The 25,331-nt window shown below is 38.9% G+C and overlaps 3 protein-coding genes and 2 long non-coding RNA genes across 6 annotated transcripts; 2 read left to right on the forward strand and 3 right to left on the reverse strand.

Annotated features, from left to right (window-relative positions):
* The first annotated feature begins 892 nt into the window (after nt 1-892).
* LOC105353901 lies at nt 893-5,802 on the forward strand. 2 transcript variants are annotated; one of them, XM_023953220.1, is made up of 12 exons: nt 893-1,203; nt 1,955-2,072; nt 2,203-2,327; nt 2,438-2,747; nt 2,873-2,964; nt 3,313-3,360; nt 3,608-3,654; nt 3,727-3,819; nt 3,924-4,234; nt 4,346-4,856; nt 4,957-5,171; nt 5,630-5,802. In XM_023953220.1, the coding sequence occupies exons 2-10, from the start codon at nt 1,961-1,963 to the stop codon at nt 4,528-4,530; spliced, it is 1,323 nt and encodes a 440-aa protein (XP_023808988.1). In that variant the 5' UTR covers nt 893-1,203; nt 1,955-1,960; the 3' UTR covers nt 4,531-4,856; nt 4,957-5,171; nt 5,630-5,802. The 2 variants fall into 2 exon arrangements, with proteins under 2 accessions (XP_023808988.1, XP_023808989.1); XM_023953221.1 differs by having other exon boundaries at nt 2,209-2,327.
* Nucleotides 5,803-6,051: 249 nt separating this feature from the next.
* Nucleotides 6,052-7,710, reverse strand: LOC111947097. The gene is made up of 3 exons (XM_023953222.1): nt 7,327-7,710; nt 6,869-7,087; nt 6,052-6,423 (listed from the first exon to the last, which is right to left on the reverse strand). Exons 1-3 carry the CDS (start codon nt 7,683-7,685, stop codon nt 6,216-6,218), a joined length of 786 nt encoding a protein of 261 aa, XP_023808990.1. The 5' UTR covers nt 7,686-7,710; the 3' UTR covers nt 6,052-6,215.
* A 10-nt stretch (nt 7,711-7,720) lies between these two features.
* Nucleotides 7,721-9,495, reverse strand: LOC105355275. Its single transcript, XR_002872914.1, has 3 exons — nt 9,180-9,495; nt 8,219-8,321; nt 7,721-8,062 (listed from the first exon to the last, which is right to left on the reverse strand). It is a non-coding gene; the product is annotated as an uncharacterized LOC105355275 (long non-coding RNA).
* Nucleotides 9,496-10,235: 740 nt separating this feature from the next.
* Nucleotides 10,236-12,545, forward strand: LOC105357876 (C-type mannose receptor 2-like). The gene is made up of 4 exons (XM_020700380.2): nt 10,236-10,282; nt 10,759-10,834; nt 10,926-11,884; nt 12,005-12,545. Exons 3-4 carry the CDS (start codon nt 11,584-11,586, stop codon nt 12,346-12,348), a joined length of 645 nt encoding a protein of 214 aa, XP_020556039.1. The 5' UTR covers nt 10,236-10,282; nt 10,759-10,834; nt 10,926-11,583; the 3' UTR covers nt 12,349-12,545.
* A 5,863-nt stretch (nt 12,546-18,408) lies between these two features.
* LOC111947102 lies at nt 18,409-22,125 on the reverse strand. The gene is made up of 5 exons (XR_002872919.1): nt 21,860-22,125; nt 21,292-21,326; nt 20,668-20,825; nt 20,242-20,337; nt 18,409-18,891 (listed from the first exon to the last, which is right to left on the reverse strand). It is a non-coding gene; the product is annotated as an uncharacterized LOC111947102 (long non-coding RNA).
* Nucleotides 22,126-25,331: the final 3,206 nt, after the last annotated feature.

Here is a 25,331-nt window from a genome sequence, read left to right on the forward strand (position 1 = left end):
TTTTTTATTTAAAATTGTATGACTGACATTTGCATCAAAAGCAAATAACTTATTAAATATTAATACATTGCAATGAATCAGTTTATACTAAGGAGTAATATTCCAACAAGTGTTGAGTTACAATTTAACTGACTCTGTCATTCACGTCCTCTCCTTCCTGCTCACATTAGGAACCCGGTAACTTCGATACACACTCATTCAGCCAAACGGCATGCAACTCAATTCTGCTAACAGCTACCTGGCTCGTGGTTTTACACTGAAAATCCCCCCCTTCCCATGAGTCTTAGGGGCTAACCCCCAGGCCAGTTGTAGCCTATCTGATCAGCTCCTTTACGTGAGTGTGGCGGTCACGTATGTGTCGGGTGCAGAATCAAACACACACACACACACACTGCCAAATTACTTTTATTATTAATTATTTACTTTAATACCCTCTGATGGTTTGATTGCGGTTTAAGAGGGAAAATATTATGAAATGAGGCACAGTATATGGAAAATATGACGAGACGCAAAGAGCCGCATGCTCATTGTCCAAGAGCCGCATGCGGCTCGAGAGCTGCGTGTTCGCCACCCCTGGCCTAGACGATGTATTCCGGTGGAAAGGTGTTGGAGGGTGTTCATAATCTCCTGGAGTGCTTGGTCATGCCGTCCAACAAGAGCCCCTTGGGAAGAGAGGGCATGTTCCATGTTGGCGGGATTATTCTGTTAGGTTGAGCGGATGGATCCCAAAGCAGAGACTGAAGCCGAGGGCAGGTTGACAATTTATTCCTCAGGAACAAAAACTAAATCAGACAGAGCAGACAGTACGGTGGCCGAGAACCGCCATTGCAGCAACAACAAAAGAAGTGCTGCAAAAAAAAAAAAAGTTACAGCAAACATAAAAAAATACAACTGCAAAAACAAAAAATTACCTGCAATTACCAAAAAACCGCTGCAAATAACCGCCATCCCAGCCATCACAAAAAAATGTACTGCAAACAAAAAAAAGCGATCATATCCAAAAAAGTTGCCTCAACATCAGAAACACTGCAGACATTAAAAACGTCTAACGGAAGTGAATCTTGAAAACACCAGTGACGTCACGACTGATCGGAGATCAGTTTGCAGATTTATACACCAGAAGTGCATTGGTTTTTGCTATATTCACTGCTGCGACAAGGAGGAAAACAGGAGTACGAATCAGAAAACGGACGAGAGAGTGTGGTAAGTGAAAATATTAGTATTCATTGTTACTATGTGTACTTTTGATGTTATTCATTAGGCCAGGTAGCCTCAGGTTTATGTCGGTTTATTGTTAGCTTCGGCTAACGCTAGTATACAGAAAGATCACTATTCATTCTGCGTTCACGCCAAACGCGATTCACGGGGCAAATTTGCGTTTGCCGCCTGTCCTTTGCCGCGCGGCGAAGTCTCTGTTCAAAAATGTGTTTCTGTGCTTGATTATGCGGCCGCATATGCCGGGAAGAGCTTTCAGCAAACATTAGCTTTCAGCTTAAAAACATTAGCTGAAAGCTAAAAACATTAGCTGAAAGCTAATTACCCCTTAGCCCGACAGGCGCCAGTGGGTTATGGTAGCGGTCCCGAACCTTTTTTACATGAGTTTTACTAGTATTTACTAGAATCCTTAATTTTGTTTGTATAATAATAATAATAATAATAATAATAATAATAATAATAATAATAATAATAATGTATAATAACAGCATAGGCATCAAATTAAGAGATTTTTTTTATAGATTCAACATACTTTTTTAATTTCACAGTTTGCAGGCATGATGGGTTTGTTATCGGTGTATTCTCATTTAAATGTAATATTTGGCCAGAATGAAAATGAAATTTAGTAAATAAATACAATGTCTTTCTTGTGTTAAAAAATCAACAAAAAACAAGAAATAATGGCAAAAATGTTAATGTAAAGTAAGTCTAAAGCAATATATACTTTTTGTTTTTGCAGATCACAATGTATTGTCCTTTTTGTGGACACCAGCAGCATTCTAAGCCAATGTTTTGCTGTTCGTGTGGAAAGAACATTAAATTCCTTTGTGATGTTGATGATGACAAGCCTGGCACAAGTAAGTTTAAAGTTTCTTTCTGTCATAAAATTAGGCTTATATACTTTACACTCTGTATACTTTATGAGTATAGTTGAGCACACTGTGTTTCTCTGTCATTTCTTATTGACAATTGGACCTTTATTTGAAGGTGAAGCTACTGGAAAAAGTATGTTGGAGTCATTTCAGACTTTCCGGAGTCTGAAGGAGAAAGAAAGACGAGGATCTTTCAAAAATAAGAAAAGATCACTAAACGACAACCTTAAGCTTGTGAAGGTAACTCTTTTTGCTGATATAAACTAATAACTTGTTGACAGTCCATAGTATCATGTATTTATAGCGTCACTGATCTAGTTAACGGTCAGTATTTCTATTTTTCCCTGTAGATTTCAGTAGGTCTTATGCGGCTACAAGATGGTGGACTGAAGGCTGTAAGAGGATCAGTGCTTCCCCTTTTGGTGCAACCAGAGGTGGATGCAACCGCATTGCAGAGAGCAGCTGAGCAAAAGCTGAAGGCCTTCCACAGAAATTTACCAAGTGGTCCTTACTCACTGCTCTACCCTGACTGTACAAAGATTTGTAATATACCGGGAACAGAAGTACCTTTCACTCTAAAAGAGTACAAGGAGGCATTGGGGAAGGCCTACCAAAGGATCACACTGTACATTTGTACAGCTGAAGATTTCTTTACCTCTTGTAAGTAATTGTGAAATAATTGCCAACCAAGAAGAGATTTTTAAAGTGATTTGTTTTTTTCAAGAAAAATTGTCTGTTGTTTTAAGTAGTCTAAATTCCTCTTATACTGTTCTTGTACTTCACAGCTCAGGAAACCAACCATGAATCTGACTCATCAGATTCAGAAGTGATCATCAGGAGTCCGAGGTCTAAAGAATTCAATACAGCTGATACATTAGTGAGTGGTACTTTTGTTGTTACAGTTGTCATACTTTAAATTCTAACTTAAAGAGAAAATGCTTCTAAATCTTACATGGAAGCCATAATTTTGCGCTAAAACATACAAAAATATCATTTAAATTATGGAAAGATGTTGCAGTGTCCTGGCCTACACATATTTTATGAACTTAAGAAAACAACTTTTTGGGAGAAATTATACTATGAGAATGATCATTCCTCCTGTCTTAAATCACTCGGAATAATAGAATCCAAAAAAATGTTCCAATTTGTTCAGCTCTAGATCTATTAATCAGATGTCAAGCACTCACTGATGTATATTAATATACAATTTTGTTTTCACTTCCAGCTATGGGAACCTGCAGATGGAGAGCCAGGCACTGATTCAACAGCTCCTGTAATTGTGGCTTCTAAAGACAGTCTATGGTTCACACTTTGCCTTGTCTGAAAAGACTGTCACACAATCAGTGTCTTCAACTACATAAAATTATGTGTCACACTGACCTACAGATCCATGTTTGTGTAAAGTAGAATAGTCTTTTCTTTCTAAATCTGTCCTATTTTAGCCACAACTTAAAACACTTAAACTTCTGTAACCTAACCTTGTTATATTTGTTATTCATATCTTACTTTCTAACTTACAGGAGGTCCCAGGAACGTCATCAGGCACAATGGAAACTACATGCTATAGGTATTAAATTTTACTTTCTATAATTTCATGATTAAGACATCAACAAAATAAATTTGTGTTTCAATTTCTTAGTAAATATACTGAGCTTTATGCGCCCATTGTAATTGAGGATGAGGATGACTCAGACAGGGTTGAGTGCAACCATGACATTGAAGAAGATGAAGGGTAAGAAACTATGCACTAAATTCAACTGTGGTTATTATTTTTCCTTGTCTAAAATGTCTGCTATCCTGTATCATGTAATATAGTCATGATTTATCTGATGACAGGATGGACAAACCATCTATATCTGAGATAACGGCAAACCTGGCCCTTGAGATCGACCATCGAGCTGTCAGCAGATTTAACATCTGTCGCTCTGACATTTGGAATGGAGCAGTCAGAGGATTTAAAAGGGCAACATTTTCAGAGAAAAAAGACATCTTAGTGAAATTCTCTGACAATGAAGGGACTCTTGAGGAAGGTATCGATACTGGTGGTCCCAAGAGAGAATTCCTCTCCCTTCTGATGAAGGAGCTGAAGAAACGGCCCATATTTGATGGACCCATGGAGAGCCGCTATCTGGTCTACAACTCAACAGGTTTTGTTTTGTACAATGTCTTAAAGGGAAAAACAAACACATTTCAGTCATGCAGTGTTTTTTAATATGGAAACTGATGCAATACTTTTAACTCTGAATTTTCTTGGACAGCTATCCTAGAGGATGAATACTATTTAGCAGGCAAGATGATTGCTGTGTCCATTGTACATGGCGGACCGGGTCCATATTTCCTCTCAAAGAACCTAATCAGTTACATCTCAGGGCAGGACAGTTTCAAGTCATCTGTAGGAGAGATAACAGATGAGGAGATAGGGAAAGTCCTAAAAGAGGTATGAGGATACTTGATAGAAGAGTGTGAAATTGTAAATATGAGTATAGAGCGTTATATCCACTTACACCATTCTTTCAAATGATCCATATGGCATCACCGTTTTTATAATTCTATTCATATTTGAAATGTAAAGTACTCTATTGTCTCTTCTTTTAGATTCAGAATGCACCCTTCAGTGCAAATTCTGCAGGACTTGATTTTGCAGAACAGTGCCATGTTGCAGACTGCTGGTTGCTTCAGGCGTGTTGGGTCATGTGAGGAAAAAACACGGCTAGTAGAGGAGTATCTGAAGTGGTACATCATCCACAGAAACAGCACAGCAATCGAGAGGTAGGTTTTCAACATAAAAGATTTGTTGTCCCATTTTCTTGCTTGTTTACTTCCACATGATGCACTGTAACTTCATGTCCATATTATATTTATATTTCAGATTCAAGGCTGGACTTGAAACACTGCAGTTCCTGACAGCTTTGAAGGAACATCCAACAGTTTTGACTCCTGCTCTCTGTCACACTGAGGTGAAGCTGTCTGCTGAACAGGTAGAAAATCTGTTCCAGCCAGTACTCAGTCCACAAGGCAGCAACATGAGGACTCAGGAAGACAAAGCCAGGACTTACTGGGCAGACTATCTTCTTGATTGTGAAGGTAACGGAATTTTGTTTTTATACAAATTATTTAAATGTTTCGGTGCCTATATTAAGCTCTTCTAACCCTTGCAGAGTAAACCATCTCCATATATATGATTATGTATTACCTTTAGCACATTGATGAGCTTGCAAGAATGAGGATGACTTGATTTCTGAGACGCACACTTACTCTCTGTGTGGGTGTCGCACAATTTATGACATAATCCTGGAGTTGGCCTAGTCAGGGTGCCTGCATTTCCCCCACGAAAACTAACATCCAAACTTTTGCAAAGATGGATGTGCATATTATTCATAGTAAAGGAAAGAATGTAATCGAGCAAAGAGCAGGTTTTTAGAAAATTTCTTAGAAATGCGTGAGTGGTTAACATACCACTTTGGGTTGTTTTTCGTAAATAAAGTTATTATAAATACACTCAAAAGCCCTTTGTCACTTTCTTTCCTATGCTCTGATTTTAGAAGATAACAGCGCTGTGACCTTGGAGGAGGTGTTAATGTTTGCTGCAGGTGTGCCCTGTGTGCCTCCTGCTGGTATGAGTCCTCTGCCACGCCTTCACTTCATGTCTCCCTCAACATCCAAATTCCCAATGGCGAATACCTGTGCCAACATTTTAAAGATACCTCTTTTGGACTCCTATACTGCCTTTAAAGCAAACATGGACTTCGGAATAAAGAATTCCCCTGGCTTTGGGTGCTTTTAGAGCAATGCATTTGTTGTAAAAGCTATTGTTGCCACACCTGTTTAGTTTTGTTTCATGGAACAATGTTATATTTCTCTTGCACTTTATAAAACACAAGTTGCACTGAAAAAATTGCATTTTTATTTATTGCATTTTTATGTTTTGTACGCTTGTTTGTATAATAAAGATACTGTACTACTGTTTTTCAGACACAGAAAACTTTATTTGACAAATGGAATGACAGAGAAATAACGACATAGCCAATACTATGCATTAAAAGGTTGTATTTGTTTAGTTCTGGGTGCCCAAATCCAGTTCTCGACAGTCTGCCTCCTGCTGGTTTTCAAGAAATCCTGCCTTAAGTTTTACAGACCAGCCATGGTTTTTAGGGTGATGTAGTTCTCTACAGCTGATTCCCACTGCACAGGAGCTCTTAGACCACTCTCTTGTTGCAGTTCTCCAAATAGAGTTTCATGCTCATCCCCACCTGGAGTTGCTGGCACTGGCATGATGCTGGTGATGTGGTTTAAGGTTTGGGCAGATGCTGGGAAACCACAATTGCTTCCATCAAATCTACAAGCAAATACAGAGAAGTGTTAATACTGAGCAACACATCAAAAAAGTTAAGCCTTCCTGTTATATTTTTTGTTTTTATGGTCATTCTAATTATCTTCAGAACAAGAATGCAGAGACACGCATTGATCTTAGGCCGAACTAAGTATCAAATATTTGAGAAAGTACTACAAAACTGGAAAAGTGTATTTAAAAGTTTACGTTTTATAATCAAAATTATTAAAACCATGAGTCCCAGCATCTGGCGAAGGTGGTGGAGAAAAATACTCAACCTAAAATAACCTATAATACTTAAATTAAAACAAGTGACTTCAGGAGTTGAAATCCTTACAAAGGACCTAATTATACCACAATCCCCACACCCAATACACCTGACAATGTTTTGTTCTTATCAGTAAATAGGAACAAAGACCAAAATACTATAAAGAAAACTGTTAATTCTCACCTTTGAGGTACATAATACATTGCCTCAGGTTTACCAGATGGGCACCGGGATTGGCGAACAGGACGAATGGTGTGCGTGTTCCAATAATGCTTGTATTCATCCAGTTCTTTCTGCAGAACTCCCAGGAAGCAGTATCGCACCAAATTTGTATGTGCAGGGCTGCCATTGAAGAGATGTCGCTCCCTCAAGTCACTGAGAAGATCCATCCAAAATTGGCTCCTGCATAGAGAAAAATATTTGTTACACATATGAAGTTTAATACGTAGAATTATGCTTTAATTGAATGTAGTATAAGAACTTGGCAGAATAAAAATTAAATATAATTCAATTATAATAAAGAATTTTGATAACAGAAAAACATGATGTGGATGCATTTGGAGAATGCATATTTATTAGCCTACATGCATACAGCAAATACAATCATCAAATAAAACAAATAAATTGAAAGCAAGAAAAACCTTTGTTTCCGGAAGTAGGACCACCAGCTTTCAATCCGCTGGTTTGATGTTGAAGTTCCATACATGTGGCTTTTAGCACCTGCGAACTCATCTGTATGCTCTGATCTCAGGGTACAGTGAAGGGCGGCCATTGTGCCATTTTCAGTGCCACAATCTGTGCGGAGCCGCTTTGGAAAAACTCCATGCTCAACTATACAGTTGACATAGTATTGAGCAATTACTGAAGGGTCGTTGTTGGTCTTTCCGCAATTCAGCCACATAATTTTTCTGGAGAAGCCATCAATGCAGCCATTTATTGCAATTCCAAAAGGTTTTAATTTATCATACCCATCAACGTGCCAGGTTTCGTTTGGTCCCATTGAATGATATGCCCTTCGAACAAATCTAGGTCTGCTGCGATTCTCTGTTCCACATGGATCCAGCTCTGCCATGAGGTGCATCACATCATCTCGTCTGACGACAAAAGAGTGTTTTTGTTTCAAAATCTGCCACATCGCTCTATATCCTAAAAGATGGCCTGATCCCTTTAGCTCCTCAGAAATAACTGTCCTCAGAGTAGCAATTGGAGTGTAGTTCAGTCTTCTGGTCAGGCCTGCATCTTTTAATCTTCGTTCTAGATTGCGAAGACTGACTGATATGTTGTGTTTTGATTTCAGTAAGTCAACTATTATTTCATAACTATGGCCCTCTGTGAAATATTTTTGGATAAGTCCATCCAGTGAAGTAGCTTCATGACCTGAGGGTTTAAAAGGAGGATACTATATTAGAGGCTTCGAAATGACTAATCTAGGGAGTTGCTAATTATTTTTTGTTACATTATAATTCAAAGATGTAAAGTAAAAGGGATGCATATTCATATGATTCATATGATTAACAGTCTGAAAAAAAGTACCTTCATCTTGAAGACTCAATAGGAACCTGACATTTCTGTAGCATGAGCTACAGTATACCAGGATGCATGGAAGGTTCACCCCACAGAAAGGACAAAACATGACCTGTTAAATGATAAAGCATAGAAAGTAAAGTGTAAAATTCACTCAGGTACTTTCTCAAAAATCCCTCTGTTTAAATACATATTCATATAATAAAATGCACACTATATAAACCCAACCTATTCATTAAACACTATCATATTTGGCTAAAAACAAATAAGAAGAAATTCGCATCAACAAAAATATTTCACTTACCGGTAACCTCCCTCCCCATTAAAAAAAATATTTACAGACAAATTCCACAACACCTGCGTCTTCCATGCGTTGTAAATGAGATAAACAAACACGCTCCATGAAGGGATCAGGCGAAAAACATTAGCTGAAAGCTAAAAACATTAGCTGAAAGCTAAAAACATTAGCTGAAAGGCAGCAGCTCTCCGTCTGCCAGTCAGCGAGTAGCATGGGGGCTGGCGGCACTGGTGGAGCTCGCTCGTTCGCCAATGAACCCTGAATGGAGACGTGATTACTGATGTTTTTGTAGAACTTTTAATAATCAATTAATCTGATCTCTCAACACAACCTGCGTCTTCCATGCGTTGTGTGAGATAAATAGACACTGCCTAATGAAAGAAAGGATCAGGCTAAAAACATTAGCTTATAGCTAATGCATATGCGGCCGCATAATCAAGCACAGAAACACATTTTTGAACAGAGACTTCGCCGCGCGGCAAAGGACAGGCGGCAAACGCAAATTTGCCCCGTGAATCGCGTTTGGCGTGAACGCAGAATGAATAGTGATCTTTCTGTATACTAGCGTTAGCCGAAGCTAACAATAAACCGACATAAACCTGAGGCTACCTGGCCTAATGAATAATATCAAAAGTACACATAGTAACAATGAATACTAATATTTTCACTTACCACACTCTCTCGTCCGTTTTCTGATTCGTACTCCTGTTTTCCTCCTTGTCGCAGCAGTGAATATAGCAAAAACCAATGCACTTCTGGTGTATAAATCTGCAAACTGATCTCCGATCAGTCGTGACGTCACTGGTGTTTTCAAGATTCACTTCCGTTAGACGTTTTTAATGTCTGCAGTGTTTCTGATGTTGAGGCAACTTTTTTGGATATGATCGCTTTTTTTTGTTTGCAGTACATTTTTTTGTGATGGCTGGGATGGCGGTTATTTGCAGCGGTTTTTTGGTAATTGCAGGTAATTTTTTGTTTTTGCAGTTGTATTTTTTTATGTTTGCTGTAACTTTTTTTTTTTGCAGCACTTCTTTTGTTGTTGCTGCAATGGCGGTTCTCGGCCACCGTAAGACAGAGCTACTGAATTGCTAACGAATTGCAATAATCCGGCAGGGAGAAAGAGAAGGGTGCAGGCTTTTAAAGACATGGTGATGAGATGAAGGAAAAGGTCAGCCACGCCCCCTTGTTCCACACTGACCATAATAGTATATTATATTGAAAAAAAACCATAAAGGCACTTTTTTAGCAGTATTTTATTATTTTACTCTGCTGTACTGTCAGGAATTTAACTGAAAATTCATAGAAATTACGCTTATTAGGGTTGATTAATAAGTAAACAATAAATAAATTACGAATTAATTACAGGTCACAAATAATTAATAACATCAGATTGTTTACTGGTTTTCAAAAGTGGCATGACAATTACACCACAAAAACACAGGAAACCTTTTTTTTCATCCTAATTTTTCTACTTTTCAATATGGTTGCTTGACATAAATGAGACTATTCCTTTAACCAGATCACACTTTATTGTCTGGATTGACATTTGCTTCTTTTGTCGTGCAGCATTAAGGGTCTTGTATTTCAAACCATAAAGTATTCTTATCAATAAGCAAATTCCATAAAAGCATCCATCCTATGTTTATACAATTCAAATGCTGTAAGAGGTGTGGCATCAACAGGTGTGTTAAAGTCTGAAAGGATGACTGAGAGCAGTGCTGAACAGTGCTGAGTGTCAGTCAACCAAACATCCTCGTCCAGGAAGCACGGGGCACGTAAGTTTCTACTTTGCTTACAAATTTGAAATAATGTGTCCAAAAGATCTATTACTGTGTTATTATTTATAAATAATGTTTACAAACTAAGGAAACTGTTCAAATTCATCATTTTCTTTCAATTTTCCATCAATTAATGGATCAGAGTACTTCTGGTGCTTAAGAGTCTTTGAACATTTTTACTGTAGCTCTAGATATATAAAGCTCCATAGGCCATATTTGTTTTCTTTCCACGTATATTTCCCTGTTTATTAGTAACATTACTTAAAGTATCGAAAATTCCTGTTTTCTGTCCATCAGAGTTTTCTACTAGAAATGAATCTTTTGTTTTGCTAAATTTGAATGAGTCATATCTTTTTAACCAGAGTTTTAGCTTAAAAATAATCTCAACCCATTTTTTCTTATGTGAATAGAACTGTAACAGCTATTGTGTTGGCTTCTGTTCTGTTTTTGCTCTTTAACTCTGCTGGATGAAGAAACACTAAAGTCAAACTGGTAATCAGTCTGACAGAGCAGACATGCAGTGGAGTCTGATTCTGCTCATTCTGATGGGTAAGAATGTTTTTGATCTTAAACTGTTTTATTTTAATGAGATATGAAAAGTTTGTGTTCTCATTGACTGTCTCACTGTTGTGTTTTTCAGCTCAGTCTTGTTCCATCACAGGTCAGCTCTATGAGTATAAATATGTGAATAAAGCAATGAAATGGGAGAAGGCCCAGCAGTACTGCATCCAACATCACACCGACCTGGCCACAGTGACTAACATGACAGACATGAAGAGGCTCAGGGAAGCAGCAAAGAACGTTGTTCCAAATCCAGAAGCGTGGATCGGCCTGTACCGACCCCAAACAACAAACAGGAGGTGGCACTGGTCTCTGCCTGGACTGGAGTTCAATGAAACTAACTGGGGTTTTGGTGAATCTAGCACAGTAAATGAGTATTGTGGGGCTATAAGGAAAAACCTCACATGGGTGGATCATGGGTGTGGCGCTGATAAACACTTTATATGCTATAATGGTAAGAACACTGCTGTGTTATTTTCTCTTTGTAGATACATATCTGTGAACAAAAACAAGTTTCTCACTTTGCCTGATTGTTTGTTTATTTAAACTTGGACAAAATATGGAGCTGAAATGGATTCTAGAAAAAAAATATTTTCAAGTGTTTAGGCTGCAGAATTTATGTTCCTGCTTAAGAAAAGAAGTCTTTGATGTAAGTTTGTTTGTTTGTTTGTTTTATTTCTGTTGTTTGTTTACCAGACAGCAACACATCTGAGAGATTTTACTTCATTAAAGACAGGATGACCTGGTTTGAAGCTCAGAGGTTCTGCAGGGACAAACACACTGACCTGGTCAGTGGACTGCAGCAGCTACGAGATGAAAAACTGAAAAAAGTTATAGAGCAACACTTTAGTTCTTATGATTTTGTTTACATTGGTTTGTTCAATGATGCCTGGGAGTGGTCCGATGGCAGCAGTTTCTCTTTCAGACAGTGGGATGAAAACAATTATGGAGGTGGTAATAAATATGCCATGTTAACTCAATCAGGAATGTCAAAAACTAACAATGGTAATGATGGGAAACCCTTCTTCTGTTATGAAGGTGAGACACTGTGACAATGTGATCAGCACATCTATCCTGTAATCAGTAAATGTTTCACAGAAAATATTAATATACATTAAGAAAAAATGACCTGGTTTAATGCATGTTTTTCTCCTTCAGATCATGTGATCCTGATCAAAGAGAACAGGACCTGGGAGGAGGCCTTATACTACTGCAGACATCACCACCATGACCTGGTCACCATCACTAACATGGATGAACAGAGATGGGTCCAGGAGAAAACCAAGAATGCCTCCTCTCCCTTTGTGTGGACTGGACTGCGCTACACCTGCTCTCTGGGGTTCTGGTTCTGGGTCAGTGATGAGGTGGTCCACTACAAGAACTGGAACTCACCTGGACAGGTGAATGAGTGTGACATGTCAGGAGCCATGGAGACAGGAGGAGAACACAAGTGGTTCAAGAAACATGATGAGGAGAAGTTCAACTTTTTCTGTTCAAAGTAAAAAGTTATTCACTGATTCCTATTTTACCTGCATAGAGTTTTCTTAAGAGAAAATAAAATAGATCAGCAATTATGTTTACACTGTATTTTTTACCTGGTAATGGTTGTATTCATCCTAAAACTGTCCTTTTCATTCAAGGTTTATTGAATTTTGTTTTAAAGTATTGACAGATTATTCCTTTATGTTGGGATTTAATTGGGTGGTGTGTTTTTTTGTTGTATTCTTTTATAACACAATAAAAAGTACATTAAAGCAGTTTATGTGTATATTTATTTCGACAAAAGACAAGAAGAAAAAGCTTCAGAAAGAAAAACAGCTTTTATGGTCTCGCTTTTATGGTCTCGGCAGACCCAAATGCTGGAACCCGGAAGGACACTCAGATACATGGAAATGGCTTAATTCACAACTGATAAGTGAATGACAGGATTCTTGATGCGGCGCGGCGGCTGGCTGGAGGTTACGGCAGTCGGAACCTGAGCACGAGACTTCGGCAGGATCCGTGGCTTGGACGGGGAGCGAGGATGGTCGACAGCGACCCATGGAACATCCGTGGTGAGATTTGGATCTCCTTAAGAATGTGGTGAGTTGATGAGGTGAGTGGAACCAGCTGGTCGCGTCCGGAGCAGAGCAGAGACGGGAGGGGGAGGGTAGCTGACAGAGGCACCATGACACCAGCACATGTTTTTGATGAAGATTTATTTAATACCATAATATAAACATTACACACACCAGCTCACATATATCATCTCTTTAATAATACGAATATATTGAAAAGGTTTTTTATGTCTGGGGACATCAGCTCAATCCGTGGAAGAAAACTGATAAATATAATGACAAGTCATTAAAGGAAGGGACAAAGTCTAAACAAAATAGTTTCACACACAAAAAACTTTATGAAAGTCTAAACATTTTGAAACCTAAAAACAAATAACTGGCAGAAACTTTAGTTTGACTAAAACTGGAGGCCTGTCTGCCTGCCTGTCATAAATAGAGCTCTCTTGGCTTTCAAGAGATGAAAACCTTCCCTTCTCAGTAAAATTTGAATCACATCACCATATTTCCTGTGGTATAGCAGGTAAACACTGTCAACCATTATGTACCTCTGTGTGAGCAGAGGGAACTCATGCAGGAAGAGATTCAAATCAGCCTCTAACATGAAACACAACAGTCACCTTCTGTAATGATCCAGCTAATGTGTTTGAGGCAACTTTCTATTCAAATATTTATGATTTAAAGGTGATAAATTACAAAGATGCACTGATGCTGTCAACATTTCACATCAACACATCAGAGCAGAAGGTGGAAGATCAGACTGAAGGTAAGAAAGTACCTGCTGAGTGAATATTTGATGGGTTTATTAAGTAAACAGCTGTTAGTTCAGGCTGTCCACAGATTCAGATGAAATATCAAATCAAAGGAATATATTTACATGTGTTTACGTTTAATGCACTGCAATAAAAACGCATTTGTGTACTTAAGTATTTCCCATTCATATATTTTTGTTTTTTAAATAAATTTTAATCTCGTGTGAGAATTAACATGAAACAAAATAAAAACCCATTTAAAGAAATAAAAAGGAGTCATATTTCAATTAATGTAAAATTAATTAATGTAAAAACACATTTATTTTTATACTTTAACATCAGAAAATGGTTTATACTTTTTAATAATAAATAACTTTCATATCCTAACAGTAAATTGTAAATGATTTATGTGTTTAAGGAATAAATTTGTTTACCAATAAATGTGTAATTTTAAACCTTTAGAGTTAAATAGGGTATATTTGTCATCAGGACAGAGTCATGTAAATGTCCCTCCATAACAGATCATTTGAATATTTATGTAAACTAGCTCAGATGGAAAATATAAAGAATAAATGACGTAAAAAAGTAAAAGTCAATGTGGTTTGAAAATAAAAGTTCAAAATAAGGATTACTTTAATGAGCTCTTTTATTTTTCTGAAGCTTAAAAATTATTTCAGTTCAAAATGAAATTTGCTTTGTTTGTCTTTCTTCTTGGTGGGAAATGGATTTTCAGATGTAATGTTTTTTACCGCAAAAGAGTAAATGCTAAGTTAAGAGTATACACTTTTTTTTTTTTTACATTTAGTCCTATTGTTGACAAGCAGACTTTTCTTGATGTAACTTTTGTTTTTCTCTCAGATCTATTCTGTTTTTTCACATGTCAGTTGCACAAATATCACTTTAATTGTCAGAACGTGGACTGGACTGAAGCTCTGTGGTTCTGCAGGGAATTTCACACGGATCTGGCCACAGTGAGCAGCACAGCAAACATGGACCAACTCAGAAAACCCGCTGAGAAGGCAAAGAATGCTTGGATTGGTTTGCATAACAACGACAGATGGCGTTGGTCTCTGTCTGGTCTGCAGTTCAATGACAGCGACACAAAGAGGGAAATTGGAGAACCAAAGGATGGAAAGAACTGTGAGGCAATATAGAAAAACTCCAAGGGTGAGTGGGAGACAATTTCCTGTGCAAATTCAACACATTTCCTCTGCTACAATGGTAATCAGAAGACATGTTTGTTTGGCGATTCAAATGTTTAATTTCAGGAATTAAGTCTCTTCCCACCTCTGCAAGGGTGAAAAAAATGCAGAAATACTGGAACCTGTCTTTAAGTGAAAATAGGACTTACTTGAGTGTCTTTCAATGACGATGAATGTTCACTATCAAAATTTTAATAGAAGATCAATCCATAGAGTTTTTAGTAAAATATGGAATAAAAACATAAGGATTTTAGTGGGAGCAGAACCTGGGATCATATAAAGACCACTTACGGCATTGGAAAGTTAGTTATTAGATAAAGAACACCACCATCTTCTAATTTGCTGCATGTTTTCTTTTAAAGAAATAAATAGAGAGTAGGTTAGTTTGTGCCACAACCTAAAAGTGTCTTGAATTCACTCGACACAAAATCGCATTTTTCCCCCATGACAATGTACAGAGGGTACTGAAAGTCATGGGGGAAAAATGAGCCTTTATTTTGTTGGGACACGACTGGAAATACAAATCGACGTGATCGTTTGGACTGAGCGGAATTTTACATTGAAAAGCTCAAAGCCACCGTGTGAGCTGGAGACATGTTCTCCTGCTGCTCGTTCACATTGAGCTGCAGGACCGATGGCAGTCTGAAGGCTCCCACACGTAACATCGCATCCGCCCCTCATCCACAAAACGTTCAGTATTAAGTCCGATTGCTCTGCACAGACACGATTCGCTCCGTCCACCGGCACAATGGGGACGAAGCGCTCCTCCTTGGAGCCGCCCTGGCCAGAGGTGTCGGAGAAGATAGGAAGGGGAGACAAAGAGCCCGCTTGGCGAGCGCGGAGCGCAGAGGCGTCCGCGGAGCAACAGTGTTTGTTGTGGAAGGAAACTTCTGACGCACGTGCATCGCGCTGAGGCGCGCGCTTTTCAGTCGCCGCTGCTTTATTTTACTGGTGTGTTTTTTTAGCCAGCCCCGTTACCACCATAATGCTGCCGCAACACAAGTGGAAGGAGAGATGCTCTCCCGTTCGCCCTTCCATCCACTGCTGCTGATTCTTTAAACACTGACAACAGTGTGGCAAGCCGGGGGTTAGACCCGCCTTTAGCCCCTAAGACTCATGGGAAATGGGGAATCGCGGATGTAAATTTCCTCATTATAACTGAGGGATGTAATGTTGATTATATGGTTACTGTTTGTAATTTTTTGTATGATACCTAGATTGTCAATAAGTAAAAAAAAACTAAAATAAAATAAAAAAAACATAACTGAGGAACTTGTGAACGGAATAGAGATCCATGATGTTTGGCGGATGTGGGTGTATTCAAATACATGAGCTGATGCAATGCTATGTGCTCTTACAGTGTGCTAATGAATTGCACTCAGCATGGGAGTCAGGATATGATTTGTCAGGCTGGCCATGTTGCGTAATGCATGCAGCTTGTACACTGACGCGGCTTGTGTATGTACAAAAGAAGTTAAACATGTGAAAATGGATGGGTGCGCTCTATGATCCGGAAATTACGGTAATTTATTTTAACAGGCTCAAACAGAATTGTCCAACTCTAACCGGATTTAAGGTTCTGCTTTCATTGGTTCAATGAGTAAAAAGGAATAGTAGGGCTGCACGATATGCACGATATTCATTAAATACTTCAAGCTGCCATAAGATAGTTATAGCACATTTAAGGTAACTATTTATTGCAATATCCGACGACTTAGCAATATGTGTGTTGCAAAGCCTGTTTTCGCAATAACGATAAATTTGCGGTTTATTGTGCAGGCCTAATGAGTAGATATTTTTTTTATCATCAATCAATTAACACAGAACCATAGATCTTAAAAAAAAAGACAAGGGGTTTAACACTGAACTCCAGAACAGACATTGCCCGGCGATTGGATGTGCTCTACTCTCATCTCTCCAACCGCTGCCACTTAGGGGATCTAGATAGAAAATCTCTCTTCCCTGTGGCCTCAGTAGCTGTTAAATGTTAAAAGCATACCAATTTATTTTATGTTGTTTGGATCAATAAGAAAATAAATTACAAATGTGCTTACACAGAGGATCCAGTGTCCAGGAACAAAAACAGGGATGATGATCCACTGGAGACTGGCTGCATTGTCCTGTAAAAAAACATCAATAGCAAAACATTGTTAAAATATCCAATTCAGCATTAGCTTACAAAAACAAGAGTTTTACCGGAAGTTTCTCCATCGGGTTTGCTGATATTAGTGGGAACCAAATGGTAGTGACATGGCTGTTAGCAGCAAAAACAAGTGATTGTCATCTTTACAGCTACAAGTGATGATAATAGTTTGAATTTGTGAAAGAGCTTATTTACCTTCTCAATGACCTTCAGACAACTTTTGAGGATCTAGTATAGTACATATCGCAAGTGTTTTAATTTAAAACACTATAATATTTTTTATGAATAATTATCACAGCGTATTCTCTATGCCTACCATCCCATCAACATTCTGTTCTAAACCCAGACTCCAAAAGTCAGAACAAGTCAAAATAGTCAAAATATCCAGGACCTGGTTCAACTATTGGAAGTAAAAAAGAAAACTCTTTAAAGCTATAACCTGTGTAGGTTATAACCAGAATAGAATTTTTAAGCACTGAAAATTTCTAATTTATCACATAATTTCATGAAAATTTGCAAGTGCACTGCAAAACCTCGCCATATCTTTTAACGTAAACAAATACATAAAAAAATTATCAAAACGATAAAAGTGAAGTCCGTAAAACACTCAGGATGGGGTTAAAAAGCCTCTATTAGTACACGGCTATTTGTTGGAAAGCTTGCCAACGTGTTGGAGGCGTGTGTGGATGTTAACCGCAGGTGTACTCTACCATTAGTTCCTGTTCCTCTACAAGTTTCTGACCCCAGTATTCAATGTCAGGTAACAATCCATGGATACTGGTGACATCCTTCTGCTCATTTATGGTGCTTAATTTCCATTTCATTGTTATTTTTAGTAGTTATAAAATGTCAACTTTCTCTGTACTATATGTAAATAGCAATGACTGACACTCCAGAGGCTTCTGAGGTGGTTCTTCGTCTTGGTTACTGGCAGAGGTTCCTTTTTGCGTTCCAACCCGGGCAGGGGCTACTGAAAATTTTAAAAAACTTTTATGTAAATTGAGATAAGGATAAAATCTAAACAAAAGTACATGAACATTTAATATAATAGCATACCTCTGTAAACCCGAATAAGTTCAGTGAACTCAAAATTTTTGAGGAAACAGATTACATAATAATTTTTAAGTTGACTTACTTAAAAAGTATAAGTTATTTGAACTTAAAATCTTTGAGTTGAATAAAATAAAAAAATTTAACTAAAAGTAAACAATAACTTTTTATTTAACTAACTTAAAGATTCTTACTTTACTAAACTAGAATATTTTGTTTTTATTGAACCTTAATACATTAGTCAATGAACTAAAAAACTTTAATATATCTCAACTCAAAATTAATCATTTGAAGTCTAAACTAAGCCTTTTTTATCCTTCTTAGTCAGGACCATTCTTACAAAAGAAAAACTGAGGCAGAATTGTAATTGCAAGTTTATTTTTAAACCACCTTACACAAGTACATTTGAACAACTTGTGGTACTAGAAAATGTAAAACACTGCACAATTTGTGTTAAGAAAAGTGCACAAGCCATAAAAAAAAAAAAAAAACAATCAGTCTTCAAGAAAAGCAAAAAATGAGCACTAATCTTTTTTACACCATTTCCTTATACATCTTTATAAAAAAGAGCATTCTTACATTTCAAGAAAAGAAAAAATTGTTTATTAGCCTTTTTTTTTTACACTTTTCCTACATAAAACTGTATTTTCTTAGGCTGCCCTTTCCCTACAAACATTAGCGCTCAAAAAAATACCCATTTAGGAATGTCGCCTACCACAAGCTCATCTTCCACCACAACTGCTGTACTGAGCGGACAGAAATGCACTGAACTTGTATTGTTGTTGCTGACGGTCAGAATGCCAACAGAGGTGCTGCTGATGTCTGCCTCTGGTGACTCTTTAATCTGCAAAGAAAAAAAAAACAGTGTAGTATTAAAGAGAGAGAATTGATCGTTTGAGGGAAGAAAACTTTATGCAAAAACTACAACCTGAAATTGACATTTTAAGAGAAGGTCAGAAATTACACATCAGGAAAATTATTAAAGTTGATTTAAATTAATGATTTCAAGCATTGTAGTCAAAGCAATAAATAATTTAAACATTTATCAAACTCATTACAGAAATGATGAAATGCATTGATTAAAAAGACAGAAAATAAAACAAAAACGTCACTTAAATCACATTTGCTTAATTCAATACAGTGATCTTTAACTAAAGTCATGTAGAGATTGATTTATTGCTTGAAAAGGATCTGGAAGAACAGAGCTTATATAATACAAAATCAAATGAAATCAAAATAAGACTATATGTAAGAATCATCATGATTCCATAAGGCACTGTACACAAAAAAATAAACAAAAGCTTTTGTAACATGACAATCTGAAAACAGGATCACATTTATTCACCCAAACCCCATCCCTCCCTCCACCTAACCAGTTTCACCAACATAACTCTCAGCTTGTGCTAGATGGTCAGTACCTTTCAGGACACGTCCAGGAATTCCATCCGACCCAGCTGCTGACCTAGTATTCACCCTCTGGAACTCTTTCCTGATGTCATGCTCTCACAGTTAGCACTCGTAACTCTCCACCAGGTTGTGTCTTTGTTATTGGGCAGTTTTTCAACTACAGCTCAGAACATCTCCATAAAAATGACACAACCTGCTGGAAAGAATCCCCTTCTTGCCAATGCAACTTAAGAGCAAAGATTCAGTTCAATTTTATTTATATAGTCCTATGTCACAACAAAAGTCGTCTCCATGGGCTTCATACCGGCAATTGTACAAGAACATGAAATCATAATACATTAGGTATTGGCTAAACTAAACAGACTAAACTAAACTGGGCATCCCTGCCATTAGATCCCTCTTACACAGTAAGGAAAACTCCTTTAAAAAAATAAATAAAAAAAGACTCCTCCCCCAGGACGGACAGGCGATGTTCCAGAACTCTTAAAGAATTACATTTTCTAGTTCAACAACTGCATTTTTAAAGTCCAGCAGATTGGCGTCATCCAGATGAAATAGGGGACGGCTGTGGGCCCCAGACGAGTCAGAGGCGAGGTCCACGGTCAGGTACAGGAGCACAGATGAGCTGGAGTGCAATATTTTAGGAGACTATGTGCTTTACCTCACAACATTGCTTTGGCATGACTTTCTGGTTAAGTTATATTACCCACACAGCTGGAGTATTAACCAGCACACTGTCACTGGTACTATTTAGTGAATAAAACATTATCCATCATAAAGTACCTACATTCCAAACTTTGAAGAACTGTGGGTCCTCCTCACGTTTGTATATGGGAAGCCAGTACAGGACAGGAATACCATTAACATCAGCAGTCTGCTCTTGCTGCACAGAGACAAATACAAATTAATATGGCAAACATATTTCAAATGACTGCACCCTTTGGTCTGGCTCAGATCAGTTCATTTAGTCTTTTTAATTATCTTAAAATTGTACAGTTATTTCAAAAATACACCAAACATAAGATGACATTACATTCATATTTACAAATGCATTGGGATCAACGTTGATGTTTTTTTCTCCAGTGAAGCAAACATTTACAGTCAGTCACTGAATTAGAAACGCTCAGTGATTAATATGAACCGATCCAAGTCAGCCCCTTCTTTTAGCTATACTAATGCATAATCTGGATTATGCCATGCAGTTACACCTCACCTGTTTATCATAGAGGTGCAGAATGTCGCATAGAGCCTTCCGGTTCGTGCTGCCTTCTGTCTCAAAAAGATCAGCATCCGTGGCGTCTGTCTGTCCAGGTCAAAATAAAACTGTTTTCGCAGGTTGACATTTGTGATGCGATGAAACTCAGCTCACATCTACAAAAAATAAAAAAATAAAATGTTAAACACAATTTAAAGCTTTTTCAAGCTACTGGTAGCTTGGAAAAACTGCTGCATTTTACAATAGCCTCAATACTCTGTCCACAATATGTAATCTAGGATGCATATTAATATTTTATGGATGTTTTAGGAAGAGACAAAACTGTTATATTAAAATATTTGACATTGTGAAACACAAATCACAACCAAACCAGGGGCCAAAATACAGTTTTTTGAGTCTTAAGCAAACTATATCATACATTTAGTACTTTAACTCGAGCCCAATTCAGGACAAAGTTATAACTGCTACATAACATTAACTTAAGGTAGGTTGGACATTTTTACTTATTCATAATTAATTTAATTTGTCAATAATGTCAAATGTTCTCCAGGAGGATTCATTGGACTGAGAGCTGCCCGTGTCTTAAATATTGCAGCCATGTTAACTACAATCCAAACTTACCTCCGCTCTTATTTTTCAAACGCACCGCCGGTTCACTAAAAATAAGATACGAGAACAAGTTAGCGTAAGGCAGTTAGCTTAGCCCACATTTGCATTTATTAGGTTACTACGTGAAATACAAGTTACAGAAAAACATAACGATTACCAAATCACAGAGCCTGTGGTAAAATGTAGTAGAAAAAAAAGGCAACTCCCACCGAGTCGTATATGTGGCTGTGGCAGCCGCTCTGCCAGGGCTAGCTAGCGGTTAGCTAGTAGTAACGGTTAGCTAGTAGTAACGGTTAGATAATTTAAAATGTGCGCCAACCAACTCGGTAAACGTAAAACTTGAAACTTTGCCCCAACAACTTCTTTTAACCACAAGCAATAATTCTCTGATGACATGATACTGCAAAACATACATAATTGTTAAATTCAGAACAAATATTATTCGAAGATACATACAAACTCGTGGAGCACGTCATGAATACAAAGGATATACTAGAAGGAACATCAAAAGAAGCAACAAATATATAATACAGAGGCGAAAGTCATAAAATATAATAAAAAATAAAATAATACGACTTACCTAGACGTATGTGCGTTATCAACTTGGGCCAGTTGACACTCGCATCAGACCTCCGCCATCTTGAAGACTTCTGTGGCTGAGTTCACGTTCATGGGCGTACGTTATGACGTCATCAGGTCTCATTACTCATAAGTTTTGACTCCAAGGTTTCATTTACTCAAAATGTTTCAGTCCAATAAAGATATAACTGTGGCAAAAGTTGAATCGGCTTATAGGTTTTAAGCTGACTCAACTTGTTTGTTACTTTTGAGTTCAGTGATTATAAAACTTTTGAGCTCATTGGAATATTCGGGTTTACAGTGATAAGACAACCCTCCCATGGATGTCAGTTTGCATCTTCACAGCCGAAGGAACAATGTGGCCGTACTGGATCATAGCCTTTTGGTTTTTTGCCATTGTAGTGATGGAGTATATTTCTTTGAAGAAATATATGGGTTGATGGGGTTGTCATGTTTAAAAAGTAATTATTTTTCCTCATTCCTGAGAACAGCTGCTCCACTGTCTGTTGACAAGTACAGCAAGCCCACACTGTAAACCCGAATAAGTTCAGTCAACTCAAATATCGTATGGAAATGGACAAATTTTTTTAACGTTATCTTACTCAATAATATAAGTTAATCCGAACTTAGAATTGCTTGAGTTGACATTTAGCACTTTCACTAACCAGACCTATGGTGAGTAAAAGCCGGATTTCCACTGCATGCAAACACCACACAGAAAGGAATGCTGTCACCAGTACCCAAGCTTGATCCGAGGTTTTTTTTGTTCCGAGTCAGGAGCACTAACCGCTGTGCCACTGCATTTTACAGAATCTTCTCAATTTGGTGGCATTTCTTTATGACGTAATCACGTCTCTCTTTGCTTACAAGTTGTGACACCAAGGTTTCATTTACTCAAAATGTTTTAGTCCAATAAAGATATAACAAGTCAAAGTTGAATCGGCTCACAGGGATAAGCTGACTTGACTTGGTTGCTACTTTTGAGTTCTTTGATTATAAAACTTTTGAGCTCATTGGACTGTTCGGGTTTACAGTGACAAGCTCAAGTATCCTTGGAGCGTCTGTTCTGTCTTTGCTGTTGCCTTGATGGAATACGTAATTTAAAGTATAATGCTGTGAGGGTCCAGTGAGTAGATGTCCGTCCTTGTCAGCTGGCATCTTTAAATTTCTCAGCCACGACATGTTTACAAGAACCTTGCACTCTGAGACCTGCTGGATTTTCTGTGGTGTTGAATCCAGTAACCTTCCATTAAAAGGTCCAAATATTCCACATATACCACAGGCAGCCATGTGGTTAGCATGCAATGCCAGTCTCCGCGCATAGTGATAGACTATAACATTAGGGAAGTGCTTCCACGACAGCAACATATCAACAAAGTCACGTGGACTCTCCGCTCGAAGGTTAAATTTTACCTAGTGCACAATTCCACTCGGACAAGTGATTACATCCCACCCACCTGTAAGACAAAATACCAAAAATATAATGTCTACATCAGTGGTCCAAAGGAATTTCTTCAGTAGGTAAAAAAAAAAAAAAATAAATAAATAAACATTTCCAGTATGTAGAGAAACTTATTACTATCATACTTGAAAGTAATAAAGGACAATTTGATTATAAAATAAACTTTTCTTCAACATATCAGAGGCACCCCAAACCTTCTCAAACACCTTGTTATAGTCGGACCTATTTGACATCTTCTCCCACAGTCTAAGGACAAGATCCATTTTGGAGCCTTTGCTGTCTACACCACAGTTTGCAAAGTGACCTCACTTCAAGGTATCACAAATCAGAAACCTGTGTTTGATGTATTCTTTGGTATCTAAATCATAATTTAATCCAGATTTGAGCAGTCCAGGTCGTGTGGTTTTCGAACAGGACCTGGTTCTAGGTTATCTTAGGTTTTAATTTTTTTTTTTTTTTTTTTTTTTTTTAACTTGTCCTGTCCAACAGCTAGGCAAACAGATGAGAGCTGAGGGCCTCTTGTGTTGGACATATTTTATTTTAACAAGAGGGGTTATTCATCTTCAGACAAACCAAAGGTATGTCTGAATAAACCCCTTTTGTAATTGAGGCCAAACTTTATTAATTTCAATCATGTTTGAAAATCTTTGGTGTTGGACCGGACGGAAAAGGAAAGAGGGGAAGAAGAGAGAGGGACGTTAGAGAGAGGGGGGGGTAGGAGGGTGATAATAGGAGGGGAAGGGGGGTAAGACCATGAAGCAGCATAGAGCAGACAGGTTTACTGGTTGTTTATCGTTACGGTACGGTTCAAATGTAGTACAAAAAGGGCGGGGCCTGTTCACACACACTCAAATATTATCAACACACCTGCTAGCCGCAAAAATGTCCACATGTCAACATGCACACAAAACAGATAGTGTTCACGAACGCATACCTATGCCTTTAAACCAACTAGTGTGAAATCTTTCATTCATTCAATCATGCAAACTATTAGTGCAAAGGTGAGCTAACACCTGTGCTCAGGTGAGTGTTTATGTTCTTCTAAAATGGATGGTGGAATGTGAAAAGAAGGAGGAGGAGCGCCCAGCCACCCCCACACCCATACCCCCGCCGCAGCAGCAGCCGGAATTCCCCCAACGCCACACGGGAACAGGCAGGGAACAACCGCCCCCCGGGCGACCAAGACCGCCACCCAGGCCAGGGCCAGCAGGACCGCCGCGAGGCCCCCAGAGCCAGAGAGCAGGGAGGCGCAGAGGGAAAGAGAGCGCCGCCCCAGCCCAGCCAGGAAAGCAGCCCCCCGCCGCGCCGGAAGAGCCCAACGCAGGGCCCCACCGGAGAGGGACGCCCACAGCCCCAGACGAGCACCCCACCACCACCCAGGAGTTCCGGGCATCCCCCCGCCCCGACCCCAGGTACGAGCCAGGACCCCCCAAGGGAGACCCGCTCCGCACTCCAGGCAGCCACCCACCCGGCCCTCGGTTGGTCCAGGTAGGAGCAAGGCAGGGGCCCGCCGCCCCCGCCCAGGAGGGGGGAACCCCGGGGAAAAAAGGGCGGCCCACAAGGGATGTCATAAATATGGCCCGACCAGGCTCGGCCATGTTGGAAGTTTGGCGGGGCCCAGCGCCCAGGGGCAAGGACCAGGACCCACCCCCCAGGGACACGAACACCCCCGGCTCAGGTGTAATATGAACCCCCCCACCGCGCGGAGAGAGCACCGCCGGGCCCAGGGAGCCGGCACCCAAGGGACACGGCCGCCATCGCCAAGGGGCCCGCACCCCCCACCAGGGAAGGGGTAGGGGACAGATGGACCCAGGTCCCACCTTCCTTGTAAAATGTGTGTGCGTGTATGGGTGTTTGAGAGGGTGTTTGTGTGCATGTGTGTGTGTTTATGTTTGAATGTATATATTGAAGGGGGAGGGGTGTGTGTACTAAGGGGGGTGCAGTTAAAATTGGCGAGTAGGGCACTAAGGGGACATCTCCTGATTACTCACAGTGATGTCCCCTCACCCTC

This window comes from Oryzias latipes, chromosome 24 (genome assembly GCF_002234675.1).
Source record: "Oryzias latipes chromosome 24, ASM223467v1".
In the NCBI taxonomy this organism is placed as follows: domain Eukaryota; kingdom Metazoa; phylum Chordata; class Actinopteri; order Beloniformes; family Adrianichthyidae; genus Oryzias; species Oryzias latipes.

Excerpts from the sequence above, each read along its gene's own strand:
- LOC105353901 (XM_023953220.1), top strand. The coding sequence starts at position 1,961 with ATGTATTGTCCTTTTTGTGGACACCAGCAGCATTCTAAGCCAATGTTT. Across the intron at positions 2,073-2,202 it reads TGATGACAAGCCTGGCACAA|GTGAAGCTACTGGAAAAAGT; the intron begins GTAAGTTTAAAG and ends CTTTATTTGAAG. Across the intron at positions 4,235-4,345 it reads TCTGGTCTACAACTCAACAG|CTATCCTAGAGGATGAATAC; the intron begins GTTTTGTTTTGT and ends TTTCTTGGACAG.
- LOC105357876 (XM_020700380.2), top strand. The coding sequence starts at position 11,584 with ATGACCTGGTTTGAAGCTCAGAGGTTCTGCAGGGACAAACACACTGAC. Across the intron at positions 11,885-12,004 it reads ACCCTTCTTCTGTTATGAAG|ATCATGTGATCCTGATCAAA; the intron begins GTGAGACACTGT and ends TTTCTCCTTCAG.
- LOC111947097 (XM_023953222.1), bottom strand. The coding sequence starts at position 7,685 with ATGGGACCAAACGAAACCTGGCACGTTGATGGGTATGATAAATTAAAA. Across the intron at positions 7,088-7,326 it reads TCCTACTTCCGGAAACAAAG|GAGCCAATTTTGGATGGATC; the intron begins GTTTTTCTTGCT and ends TTCTCTATGCAG. Across the intron at positions 6,424-6,868 it reads ATGTATTATGTACCTCAAAG|ATTTGATGGAAGCAATTGTG; the intron begins GTGAGAATTAAC and ends ATTTGCTTGTAG.